The sequence below is a fragment of the Corvus cornix genome, chromosome Z, assembly GCF_000738735.6.
Source record: "Corvus cornix cornix isolate S_Up_H32 chromosome Z, ASM73873v5, whole genome shotgun sequence".
In the NCBI taxonomy this organism is placed as follows: Eukaryota; Metazoa; Chordata; class Aves; order Passeriformes; family Corvidae; genus Corvus; species Corvus cornix.
The window spans coordinates 45,678,295-45,691,720 of record NC_046357.1 but is presented as its reverse complement, the minus strand read 5'-3'; the positions used below and the strand labels follow the sequence as shown (position 1 = coordinate 45,691,720).

Here is a 13,426-nt window from a genome sequence, read left to right as displayed (position 1 = left end):
TCACAAGCAACATGGGCAGGGGTTGGCAAAAGGTTGTTTGCTATATGGAGTCTACACAGACACTGCTAGAGGTTTACATACTGTAAACTTTGTGAAACTGTGTGTGTTCATCTGCTTTCACTGGCATTGACAAATACAAAAGGTAGAAGATAAACTGGCTATAAAAAATTCACTGATGAAATCACATGCTGCTTTGGGTTGATTGGGTGTTTTGATTGTTTGTTGGAAGTACACCTGTATTGTCTCTTTCCTTTTCTTTTTTTTCCCCCCCACAGATTTTGATGTGTCCAGAACATGAAATGGAGAGGGTAAACATGTACTGTGAAATCTGCAGAAGGCCTGTTTGTCATCTTTGTAAACTGGGTGGAGGTCATGCAAACCATAGAGTAACAACCATGAGCACTGCCTACAAAACCCTTAAGGTAAAAGAAAATATCATTGGACCTGACCTTAAGAAGGGGAGGAGTACTTCTGATGTGAGGGCAAACTCCCTCTGGCTGGAAGCCAGGATTTGTGTTTAGGAGACCCTGAACTAGTCTTGAGGCCTGTTGTTGTGCAGCATTGGTTAATGTATATATTAGTGTGATGTAGGGCATGTTTTAGAAACTAAATTGCCATTTGCTGTGATGCTTGAAACGTAACCCCTTAAAAGTGCTTTCACCTTATTTCAACTAATTGTACAGCAGTACTGACAATGCAGAAGGTTTAAGCAGTTAATACTTTACGATCAACTTTTTTTAATATAAATGTTCAGGTAGCTTGTGGTAGCTGGTACTTGAGAAGCACTTCTGAAAATTTTGCATCAGAAGTACCTGTTGACACCTTAGTATGTATCTTTGGGTGTTTTGGAAGCTGTATAGCTGTTAATTTCCTAAGCAAAGCACAACAGAGAAGACTTGCAAACATCAATTTTTTATTAAAGACTGCACCTACTTCTTCTTCTTCCTTTTCTTCCTCTCTTGCTCACAGGAGGAAAAAAAAAGAAGAAAAAACAAAAGAGACCAGACTAGCCTGCCTTGTGCTCTTTGGCCTCCTCACTAGTTTGAAAGGCTTTTCCTGTACAATTGCTTGCTCTTGCAGCTAAGGAAGCACAGGGACACTCATAAACCTGTGATGTGAACTACTCCTTTTTCTAGCAACTCTTACTACAAATGAGTTAATAGCTAATAACTCCTTTCTGTAAGTTTAATGTCCTGAAGCATAATGTTCCTAACCTAAGAGAGGGTGACTCCTGGGTGATTGGGAGCCAGCTGACACTGTTACCTCTTGTCCTTAGGGGCTGTGCCACCAGTCTTGCTCACAGTTGCTTTGTAGTCTCTGCAGGTCACCAAACAATTCTCCACAGGATTGCTTCTCATAACTGGTGTCAGGCTGTTGCCCTTGTGGCTAGGTAAACTGAGGACTAGCTGGATGACCTGTCTGTGCTGGTTGTCACTTTGTGTGAGATACCCTATTCTTGCTGTTTTACTCCAACAGGAGAAGCTTTCGAAAGATATTGAGTACCTCATCAGTAAGGAGAGCCAGGTGAAAGCTCACATCACACAGCTGGATCTGCTGCTGAAAGAAACAGAGGTAAGAGTGCCTTGCAGGTTTTCTGGAGTTGGCCTTTGTAGAGACACAGGAAGGACTGTGTCTTCACTGTTTTCAGTGAAGTTTCAAACTTTGGGATTTTCAGTTAAGGAGTGAAATAAATTTTTGAACACTTTATGCTAGTACTGAATCACACATGGCAAGACCTAGTCCTGCCAGTGTGGGAAGCATACAGAGGGAAGTTCATTTTTGGGTGCTGCTGTAAGTTTAAATGAAATAAAGCTTGCTTGATACCTTAACCAAAGTGGGTTAAACATTGGGTATTTGTGCTTTTATGATGGTGCATTATTTACGCTGCCTGTTTACATTGAGAGAGTCAGAATTAAGGGCAAAATCTGCCTGAAGGGTCATGGCTGGAAACTCACATACAAGCTGAAAAACCCGAAGGCAGAAATTGCAGAAGCTCCTGGTACTGGTGTATCTTGATTACAGATTGCCTTTGTGCTTTGCAGTTCCTTTTATCCAGGGCAGTAGTCAGAGGTGGCACTACAGTTCAGAGGGTGTACTCGAGAAGCTGGGCTTGGGTGTTCAGGGTGATTGGGGAAGGTGGAAGAGCATCTAGCTCTTGGGCATGAAGACTTCAGAGACAGACATGCTTTCACAGTGCTTCTTCATGAGCTATCTAGACAAATGTAATGCATAACTTGAGACATAATCAGAGGAATACTTTCCTTCATTCTCTTAATGACAGCAAATGCTGACTAGCTTGGGTGGTATGCTGATCTCATTTTCAGTGCTGAATAGCATAGCAAAGCTCATTAGTCTTGTGTGTGAAATGGATGACTAGATTACTGTGATGTCTTGAACAACCTTAAGTATGTTTCTGTACAGAGCCCCAGTGATACAGAATCTGTCTAAAATCTCTTCTATTTTCTCCTAGTGCAACAGTGAAAGAGCTAAACAAGAAGCATCTCAGAGTTTTGAGAAATTATATCATGTCCTGGAAGAGAAGAAATCTGCAGCTCTTAGGGCAATTGAAACTTCTAAGAATATAAGGCTGGAAAAATTGCAAACACAAGTGGAAGAATACCAAGGGCTCCTGGAAAATAATGGCCTTGTAGGATATGCTCAAGAAGTGCTTAAAGAAACGGATCCCTCCTGTTTTGTTCAAACAGCAAAACAACTTCATGTCAGGTATCTTAAATATCTTCTGTTTGAAGTGCAGGTACTGTTCCAGGATGTCTCTGCTGTTGTATTCTTTAGAAAGCTGATAGCAAAATACTGACTGCAGTACCTTGTACTGCAGAGGCTTGGGAGATAGTCCTGGTGGTGTTCCAGCATTAGAGTTAGAATTCTTGCATTAGAGTGTGCATTAGGAAACACCACTCAGGAGAGGAGGGCTCTTGTCCTGCCTCAATGCCTAGCCTTGTTCAGTGGCACTGCAGAGGAAGGGTAGTCTGTTTAGCTCCCTGACAAATCCCTTTTCTCAGAGATTTTATCAGGTGTTTGCAAGTTAATATAGCAGGCCTCTTCTGGCTCTTTGATCTTTGTGTTCTCTACTAGCACCTCACATCAGTTTTGTTCTTTGCACATAATGCTCCAAATTAATTAAATGCTTTGCCAACTGAATATATCCTGTTCATTATCTTTACACTGATGTACAAAAGGCCTTTAATTTTGTATTTGAGAATCTTTTTAGATAGACAAAAATTTCTGGGAGACATCAGTAAGTACATGAAAGCATAACTTCTTTTAAAGCAAAACCTAGCATTTTTACTTTATGGAATGTCCACCTTGAATTGTCTTTTTTTCTCTTGTGCTAGTCTGCTTCTTCTGTGTTTCCAGAATCCAAAAAGCTACTGAGTCTCTGAAGAGCTTTAGGCCAGCAGCTGAAACTACTTTTGAAGACTTTGTGGTGGACACTGCTAAGCAAGAAGACATCCTTGGTGACTTGTCCTTCCATTCCAATGGTAAATTCTGAGAGCATCAGGTCTTTCTCAAGTTACAGCTTTAAGGGCTTCTCTGGAGAAAGGCAGAACTTGCACAGGGCAGCAGTTGCAGGGCTCAGTCTTGTGACTTGCACTGTGCCTTCTGTCTCCACGATTCAGAAGGCATTACCTGGCAGCAGTGTAAGCTTCAGCTTTCATAAAGAAGCTAAAATGACATTGCCTTTGGTACCAGTTTGCACTGGCTTCTAAAATATTGTAGTTACATCACACTCAGTCTTTCTAAAAGATTTTATTGCATGACAGAAAGTAATAGTTTTTAAAGCTGCCAGAAAAAAAAATGGCTCAAGCCTCTCAAAGTAAAAATAGAAAACAGGGGATTTATTTAAGTGTATGAACAGAGAACCATCCTCATCTGCTCCGTTTAACTCAGAGAGTTAGATTCCCTCCTTTAACAGAGCTATAGCGCAAAAAAGGAGCTGGGTCTTGGTTTAAGACAATTCTAAGAGGTGGACGCTTTAAAATGAGTTTCCTCCCAATATAATTTTAAGCAATCCCTTTCCACCAATAGGGAAAAACTAATAGGAGTAGGTAGAAGTGAAAAAATAACAGTTTACTACTAAAACAAAAAAACAATGGGCCAAAAATAACAGTAATAGTCCCTAGTTACAAAGTGACTGAAATCTCACAGTGTGGGGTATGCCCAGCCCCTGCCCTGGAGGGATCTCTGCTGAGATAAAAGATTTCACAATCGCCCAGCAGGACTCCCTGGAAAGGCAACGACTTTTGGGTCATGGTGAGGAAAGGTGGACCCACAATCCTTTGGGATACCCTATGCAGATCATTCTGTAACCCATTGGTCTGTCCCAGACCCTCTGTAATCCATTGGTCCCCTTGCTGATCCCCTGTATCCTTATAAAGGCAAGTTCCCTCGAGCCCCTCGAGGGAGAGCTCGTCCCTGGCTTCCCTTCGCCAGAGGGGACCCACAATAAAGCTCCCTTCGTGTGGAACCAGCCACACGAGCCTCTCGTCTCTCTCTCTGGTCTGGCTTGGCCTGGAGGCTGCCCTGCAGAGCTGAGCTGGAATCATGAGCTGATATCACTAAAGAGCTGACAGTCTCTGCAAGGGCCCTCCTGCCAGCAGCTGAGGGAAGGTGATTCCTTTCGGGACCATCTCCCCGGCCCAGTCACCTCTTCCTGGGTCACAGCCTCAGACCCCACCACCAGCTGTAATATCCCAGGGGCACAGATAGATGTGGAATACACTAACATTTTGGGTTACCCAGGACAGGTTGTATGGTTAACTCCAAAACAACATGTATATAAATTTCAATGGTTTTTTTTCTCATGTGTTCCAGGTCTAGAAATACCAGAAATCAATGAAGAGCAGAGCAGAATGTACAACAAAGCTCTGATCTGTTGGGAATGCCCTGGGAAGACAGATTCAGCTGATATCTATGTTCTTGAGTACCATAAGCTTAATAGAGAAGATGAGAGTGTGACATGGCAGAAGACTGAAGTTTGTGGCAAGAGCAAATTATTATCTGATCTTGATGACGACAGCAGCTATGCCTTTAGAGTTCGAGGATACAAAGGGTCTATCTGTAGCCCTTGGAGCCGAGAAGTTATTTTGCGTACTCCTCCAGCTCCAGGTATGGGGTTTTCTTATGTCCGGCAGTGTTAAGAGCTGAAAGTAGTTTCCAGTAGCTCCCAGATGTCTCCTACACTGTTACCAGTTGCATAAATGTTTAGAATCACTGTTAAAGGTTAAGTAGGTAACATACAGAGACTGTTAGCTTGCATGACATTCCTAGTAGCCTTTAAAAGTGAGGAATTCTAATGTCAGTATGACTTCAAATGTAGTTTATAAGCACAGAAGGCCAAATACATAAATAAGAATTTTTCTGGGATACTGTTTTTCAGTTTTCAGTTTTCTTTTTGATGACAAATGTGGGTACAACAATGAGCATCTCCAGCTGAACCCAAGAAGAACCTCTGTGGAAAGTAGGGCAGGATTTCCTCTCCTACTGGGATCTGAACGCTTGCAGGTTGGATGCTACACAACCCTGGATTACATCATTGGCGACACTGGGATTGCCAAAGGGAAGCACTTCTGGGCTTTTCGTGTGGAAGCCTATTCATACCTGGTGAAAGTGGGAGTTGTTCCTAGCAACAAGATACAGAAATTGTTCCACAATACCCATGATGTGACCAGTCCAAGGTAAATTGCAGACTCTTGCTTAATGCATGTTTTACATAAGGAGATGGCTTTTTAAAAAAGTAAATTAAGAGCAAGTCTGGTCTCACTACATGAGGTGAACCTAACCACCAGTGAGAAGTTTGAACTGTATGGTATAAGCAGGTTGTCCTGTTCATCCCCTCCTGTTAGCAGAAAGATGTCCTGATTATCCAGAGTCCTATTTTCTTTCTTTTTGGGAAAGAAGCCAGGTTCCTATAGATGCCAAGGAATGTCAGTTAAAGCAAGAAGGTTAAAAATAAGTGTAAGTTGTAAGATAGAAGCAATGCTTAATTATCAATAGCAAGACTCTGCCTTAATTCCCTCAGCATACAAAGTTTGGCAGCCTTTCAGAAGTACTGCGTTCACTGTACTTATTTGTATTTTTCTGCAGTAGCTTGTGCCACAGTGGATCCCAAGGCACTGGCTTACCCCAGGCTCCATGCTTACATACTGTATTGGAGTGCCACTGAGCACAAGCCAAAGTGCAGTGGACAAACCAGTAAAAATATTTCCATCTCTCAATTACAGTTGTAGCAAACCTGGGTGTGTGTAGGAACTGCAGGCAGGGAGGCTATCTCCTGGGGACTCTTTCTCAGAAATTTAACAAATGTTTGGCTTCCTCCTGTATAACACGTGGAAAATGTGTCAGCACAATCTCGAGCTGCTTAAAACCAGATGGAGCAATTTGCAAAGTGAGAAATTAGATCTAAATTTCCTGATTTCTTTTTCCTTCTCCACATAGATATCTGCAAAACTTTAGCTGACACAGAAACAACTGCCCCCACAAGCACGCCAAAACTGAAATCCTAGGTAGGGAATGTCTGTACTGAAAAATGTGTGCTTCTCCATGTGTCTCTATCTGGGACAGAGGTGAGGGGAAAAGCATGCAGACTGACCAGATATATCTGCACACTCTTCAGTAACCATTTGGGAAACTGTTCAGGGAAGTCTTCAGAGAGCACACCTTAAAAAAGCCCCAAAGCTTAAACCATTAAAACACTACCTTTAGATTTTTGAATTTTAAAGATACTGTAACACAGCAGTGTCATGGAGAACTCACACGACATGTTCCTGTCTGTAAGGATTGGTCATATTTGCTAAGTTACTTCTCACATTAACTAATTTACTATACTTGTAGGTTCACTAATGATTGCCTAGCGTAAGTCCATTTAGATACATCCACTCTGTAGTATAACCTTCTGTGGTCTTGTCCTTACTGGAGTTCAGCTGTTACTAATGGTTTGAAGTGACTGAAGTGAGTCTTCTCCACCTACTAAATGCATCTTCCTTCCTGGCTTAGGTGTGTACCACTGGTGTAAGCAAAGCCCGGTGGGATGAGTCCTGTGACAGGAGTGCCCTGGGACAGGCAGGACAGATGAGGTGGGGGTGGCATTGTGTGTAACAATGTCTGGAATGTATGGAGCCTGCAGTTGGCAATGCCACAGCTGAGAACCTTTGGATAAGGATTAAGGGACAAAGAAAGTGGATGTCATTGTGGGAATGTACTATAGGCCACCCAGCCTGACATGATGATGACACTGATGAATTATTCTTTAAGAAACTAAGGAATATCTCTACATCAACCACCTGTGTCCTTGTGGGGCACTTCAGCTTGCCAGAGAGCATGACACAGATGGTACAAGCAGGTCCAGAAGAGTCCTAAAATATCTGGATGATAACTTCTTGTTATGGGTACTAGGGGAGCCAGCTGAGAAAAGTGCCCTCTTTGATTTGTTCCTTGTCAACAGAGAGGATCTTGTGAGCAAAGTGGAGATGAGTGGCCCTCTTGGCCACAGCAACCACAAAGTGATCGAGTTTAAAATTTCCATTGTCAGGAGGAAAAGTGCCAGCAAAACCTCAGCTCTTGACATGAGGAGAACAGGCTGCTCAGGGTGCTAGTCAGTAAAGTCCTCTGGGAGATCACTGTTGAAGGTGCTGAGGTCCATCAGTGCTGGTCACTTTTTAAGCATCACCTCCTAAGGGCACAGGAGCAGGCACTTCCAAAATGTTGTAAGTCAAGCAGGCGAGACAGAAGGCTGGCTTGGCTGAGCAGAGATCTTCTAGAGCTCTGGCATAATGTACCCAGCATTTGCTTTGATGGGCGGTGCAGCAGTGCATCTTGAGGAAGCTGTCACAGCCAAGTACAGGGAGTACCACGACGACATCTAGTGCAGTAATCTCTTCCCGTTGCTGTTCCGAGATGAAAAATGAAAGCAGAAGAGTTCTACCTTAGTTTTCAGTCCTGATAAATTATATTCTACCTGCGTGTTGCTCACAAGCCTCTGGCATGTGATTTTTTAAAATAGATGGTCCAGGCACTTCCTGAACCAGAGGAATTCTCATGCCTTTCTTGCGATGCTGTTCTCTACAGCCTTCTTTTCCTGGGGGAAGCAGGGAAGAAGTCTGACTAGCAACCAAAATTTACTCTTCAGGACTAGCACACAGCTAAACACATCGTGTTAGATGAGCAACTGGCTCATGTTTCAGGCACGAAGGGTTGTGGTGAATGGGGTAACACCAGACTGGTGACCTGTCACTTGGGGGGTTCCACAGGGCTCCATCCTCAGCCCTGAGCTCTTCAGCATCTTCATAAATGGCTTGGACACAGGACTGGAAGGGATACTAAGTGACTTCACAGACAATACAAAACTGGGAGGAGCTGTTGACTCCCTTGAGATCAGGGAGGCCCTGCAGACAGACCTTGACAAGAGAGAAGACTGGGCAGGCACCAACTGTATGAAATCCAGCAAGGAAAAGTGCTGGATTCTGCACCTGGGATGGGGCAACTCTGGATGTACAGACAGACTGGGGAAGGAGAGGCTGGAAAGCAGAAATGAGTGCAGGAAAGGGACCTGGGTGTCCTGGTAAATGACAAGGTGAACATGAGTGAGCAGTGCCCTGGCAGCCAGGAGAGCCACCCACGTCCTGGGGTGCATCAGGCACAGCATCACCAGCCGGGCAAGGGAGGGGATTGTCCCGCTCTGCTCTGCACTGGGGCGGCCTCACCTCGAGTGCTGGGGGCAGGTCTGGGTGCCACAACACAGAAAAGCCACTGAGCTGTTAGAGAGTGTCCAAAGGAGGGCACGAGGATGGTGAAGGGCCTTGAGGGGAAACCCCAGAAGGAGTGACAGAAGTCACTGGGCTTGTGCAGTCTGGTGGAGACTGAGGGGAAGCAGAGAGGCATACACTGATCCTTTCTCTGTGGTGACCATTGACAGGACCCAAGGGAATGACACAAAATTTTGTCATGGGAGGCTTAGGCTGGATATTAGGAAAAGTTTCTTCACCCAGAGGGTAGTTGGGCACTGGAGCAGGTTCCTCAGGGAAGTGGTCACAGCACCAAGCCTGACAGAGCTCAAGAGGCATTTGGACAATGCTCTCAGGCACGTGATGTGACTCTTTGGGTTGTCCTGTGCAGGGCCAGGACTTGGACTTTGATGTTTTTTGTGGTTTCCTTCTAATTCAGGATATTCTATGATTCTATGATTTTTTTTTACCACACAAGTTTTTTTTGGGTGATCATGTGGTGTTGCCTATCTTACAAAAATGTTTTCTCCAGTTCACATCACCGATCCCACTTAATAATTTGACAAAAGCACATGGTTTTTTTTCTGTTCCAGATATGAGCAAGACAGCGGTCATGACAGTGGGAGTGAAGACGCCTTCTTTGACTCATCGCAGCCTTGCACACTGGTCACCTTAGGCATGAAGAAGTTCTTTATCCCTGCTACACCTGCTGCTCCCAAGGATCCAGCAAGCAGAATCCTTCCCCTGCCGTCATGCTTGGGCATTTGCCTTGACTGTGACAAAGGCAGGGTAGGGTTTTACGATGCAGGCCATATGAAGTGCCTGTATGAATGTGAGGTGGATTGCTCTGGCATAATGTACCCAGCATTTGCTTTGATGGGCGGTGCAGCAGTGCATCTTGAGGAAGCTGTCACAGCCAAGTACAGGGAGTACCACGACGACATCTAGTGCAGTAATCTCTTCCCGTTGCTGTTCCGAGATGAAAAATGAAAGCAGAAGAGTTCTACCTTAGTTTTCAGTCCTGATAAATTATATTCTACCTGCGTGTTGCTCACAAGCCTCTGGCATGTGATTTTTTAAAATAGATGGTCCAGGCACTTCCTGAACCAGAGGAATTCTCATGCCTTTCTTGTGATCTGTGCAATGCTGTTCTCTACAGCCTTCTTTTCCTGGGGGAAGCAGGGAAGAAGTCTGACTAGCAACCAAAATTTACTCTTCAGGACTAGCAACCAAAATTTACTCTTCGGGGTAGAAATCTGCCTTGTATTTAACTTAAATCCTTACACAGTCAGCTCTGTATTTAATGAAGTCAAAGCTGACAGTGGGGGATTGCCATTCTCCTTTTAAGAAATCTGCCTGAATGCCTCTATGGGGTCAAATGCTTTCCAGTTAACCCCTGACCACCAGTTGGGCCTTTCAGCACAAAACAGCATTTAAGAAAATACAATATAAAAGAGGAAGAAACTAGAAATGGTGTTGAACGTTTAAGTTATACTTGGAATGATGAGGGTAAACTTGAATCTGATTGCATGTTGTATACCCTTAATGTGATTGTAAGTTAAAACTCAAGTTCTGACACTCAGTGTCATATAGTTGGTGGCATAATGGTAAGTATCTTTATTCTTCAGGCTTTTACTATAAGCTATCAAAAAGAAAGTGCAATTGTACCTTAAATGTCAGATTTTGGAGTCAAAAATCAGAAATGTTTGCATGTGTGATTAATAGTACCTGGTATTTAGGCAAAAGCAAATGAGTTACTGACATGAGTAATCATATGTGAATTTCAAAAAAAAATCAGGTATTTCTTTTAATACTTGCTTTTATAGGTTAATTTTTTTTATCTAGTAGCAGCTTAGATTTTTCTTAGTAAGAATATTAAAAATGCACTGGTTAAGTTTTGAGACCTAATTTCTGCCTTAAAGGATGTCTCCCTTCAAATTTCAGTTCCTCTAATGCTAAAAACTGTATCACATAGTAGTTTTTCACAGAATCATAGAACCACAGAACAGCTTGAGTTGGAAGGGACCTTTAAAGACCATCCATTTCAAACCCCCCTTGTCATGGGAAGGGACCCCTTCCACTAGACCAGGTTGCTCAAAGCTGCATCGAACCTGACCTTGAACACTTCCAGGTATGGGGCATCCACAGCTTCTCTGGGAAACCTTCTCCAGTGTCTCACCACTCTTACTGTTAGAAATTTCTTCCTTGTATCCAATCTAAATCTAACTTTTTTTAGTTTAAAATCACTGCCCTTTGTCCTGTCTCTCCAGGCCTTGGTCAAAAGTCTCTCTCTCCCCATCTTTCTTTTAAATCCTTTTCATGTATTAAAAGGCCATAATAAGGCCTCTCTGGAGCCTTCTCTTCTCCAGGCTGAACAACTCCATCTCTCACAACATGTCTTCACAGGAGAGGTGTTCCAGCCCTCTGACAGTTTTTGTGCCTCTCCTCTGTACTGGGGGCCCCAGAGCCGAACACAGTATTCCAGGTGGGGTCTTGATAGAGCAGAGTGGGAGAATCATCTCCCTTGCCCTGGTGGCCACTGGGCAGCTCAGGATGCTTTCTGTGCTGCAAATACACACTGCTGGTTCATGGCCAATTTTTCATTCACCAGGATGCCCAAGTCCTTCTCTGCAGAGCTGCTCTCCATCCCCCAGTCTGTATTGATAGTGGGGATTACTTGGATCCAGGTACAGGACCTTGTGCTCACTCTTGGGCAACCTCATGAGATCCACATCAACACTGTTACCAGTACAGACCCTTGAGGAACACCACTCATTACTGGTTTCTTCTTGGACATTGAGCTGTTGACTGTGATTCTTTGGGTGTAGCTATCCAGCCAATTCCTTATTCACTGAACAGTCCATCCAATTCAGCCCTTCTCTTTCAAGTTGAGAGGTAAGAATGCTGTGGGGGATCCTGTAAAAGGCCTTACAGAAGTCCATGTACATGGTATCTCTTTATCTCTTCGCTTATCTACTGGTGCAGTCACTTGGTTGCAGAAGACCACTAGGTGAGTCAGGCAGTGTTTGCCCTTTGTGAGCTTATTTGGCTGTCCCTGATCACTTTCTTGTCTTCCGTAAGTTTTGACCTATCTTCCAGGAGGATCTGTTACATGATCTTCCTGGGAATGGAAGTGGACTGCCTCTCTTTACAGAAACCTGTGTATAAAAAAAAAGTAGGGTGTGTGCACCGTTGACTTGTGGAAAAATAAGAATCTAAAGTGAAGGATGTTTCTAATGAGTACTTGGTGCTTTCTAATTTGGGGATATGCTTTCTAATTTGGGGATATGCTTTCTAATTTGGGGATAGTGTTGCATCTTGACGAATGTGTGTGAAGTATGCTTACTAAGTACATGTAAACAGCTGTAGAGCTGTGAAATGGGACCTGAAAATCACAGTAACAGTTAAGTGAATGTAGGTCATAATGCAAAACTTTTGTGGGCTTTGCTGTCTGAACTGTTGTACTGATCTGACCTGGAGTCCACCCCTCCCAGTGTCTTCTCTCCTAAGCCTCTGACTGTACCACTGTTGGAAAAAACGGTCTAAAATGGTTGTCTGTGCCAGCATGAATATGACAGCCCTTTTGGGGCTAGAAAGGCCCAGCAAGAGCAACTTCTTGTCTGGATCTCACCTGCAAATGTTTCTGTCTTGATAAGGCTGTGTGGAGGTGCACTCCACAGATTCAGTGTGAGTTGTGTGAGAAACACTTTGATGTCCCAGCAGCAGGTATGAAGTAGGGGGTATCTTTGGCCTTTTCTCCTGCAGGAGTAAAGGCAAATTGTCCCTTACTAGTTAGCCTTTTGCTAATTTATTCTCTTTTAGATGGTTATCATCATAGTCTTTCATTTCTATCATTTCCTCCCTTTCATCTTCCCTCTTGCTGGATTGAAGCCATTGCTCTCTTCTCTCCTGTTGAGGCTGACTGAACAGTCTGTCCATAAGACACCCTGTTGCTGTGAAGGATGACAAAGTTTTGTGTTCTCCTTCTTTCTGTAGTCCTAAAGCCATATTTGCCTTTTTTTGTTTGACACCCAATACTAGGGTGATGATGAAGCTTCTTCTGCAGTGTTTCATGCAGTCCTGATGGTTACCTGTGCATGTAGGGTTTTCCCCACCTGTGTGCTGTTTTGCATTTGTTTATGTTGATAATGCTTGTTTACCTAGTCACTAAGTTCTAAGGGCCTTCTTCAGCTCTTCAGTCACTTCTAGACTTGGATATTCCTGAGTAGCTTCATTGGTAACATGAACATGACCTTTTTTTTGTTTGCTTTTCGAGGTCTTGGAGCTAACTAAGTTGTAGTGAGACTCAGCAGTTCCCTCTGCTGTTAAGATTTTTTTGTTCCTTCTACTTTTTTCCCCCCTGTCCAATATTTATTAAACCACAAGTCAAGCACTGAAAACTCTTACATCAGTATACTCTGTTGAGTAGGTGAGTCATGATCTTGCTTGTGTCAGCACAGCAGTCAGACAGACCCAGGAGAAAGGATTCTCACTTCAGTAGCTGTGACTTCTCCCCTTCTATAACTGGCAATGGTCAGTTCATCTACCAAACCAAGTACCAGCTTAAAGCTGTAGATTGTAGGGCTGAACTTTGCGGGTTTTTTTCCAGACCAAATCTCCTTCCGTAGACAAATGTTTCATTTTTGATGAAACAAAAACTGGTTTGTTTCAGAAACTGGTCTAGA

General features: G+C 43.5%; 1 protein-coding gene across 3 annotated transcripts in view; it reads left to right on the top strand.

The window, feature by feature from the left end:
* Positions 1-10,522, top strand: part of TRIM36 (tripartite motif containing 36) — a 31,159-nt gene extending 20,637 nt beyond the window's left edge. For all 3 annotated transcript variants that reach the window (XM_019286931.2, XM_010401303.3, XM_039567500.1), the window contains 7 exons: positions 276-422; positions 1,477-1,572; positions 2,471-2,724; positions 3,376-3,500; positions 4,834-5,127; positions 5,399-5,696; positions 9,335-10,522. In XM_019286931.2, coding sequence (XP_019142476.1) covers positions 276-422; positions 1,477-1,572; positions 2,471-2,724; positions 3,376-3,500; positions 4,834-5,127; positions 5,399-5,696; positions 9,335-9,689 — 1,569 coding nt within the window. In that variant the 3' untranslated portion in view covers positions 9,690-10,522. The remainder of the gene's footprint in view (positions 1-275; positions 423-1,476; positions 1,573-2,470; positions 2,725-3,375; positions 3,501-4,833; positions 5,128-5,398; positions 5,697-9,334) is intronic.
* Positions 10,523-13,426: the final 2,904 nt, after the last annotated feature.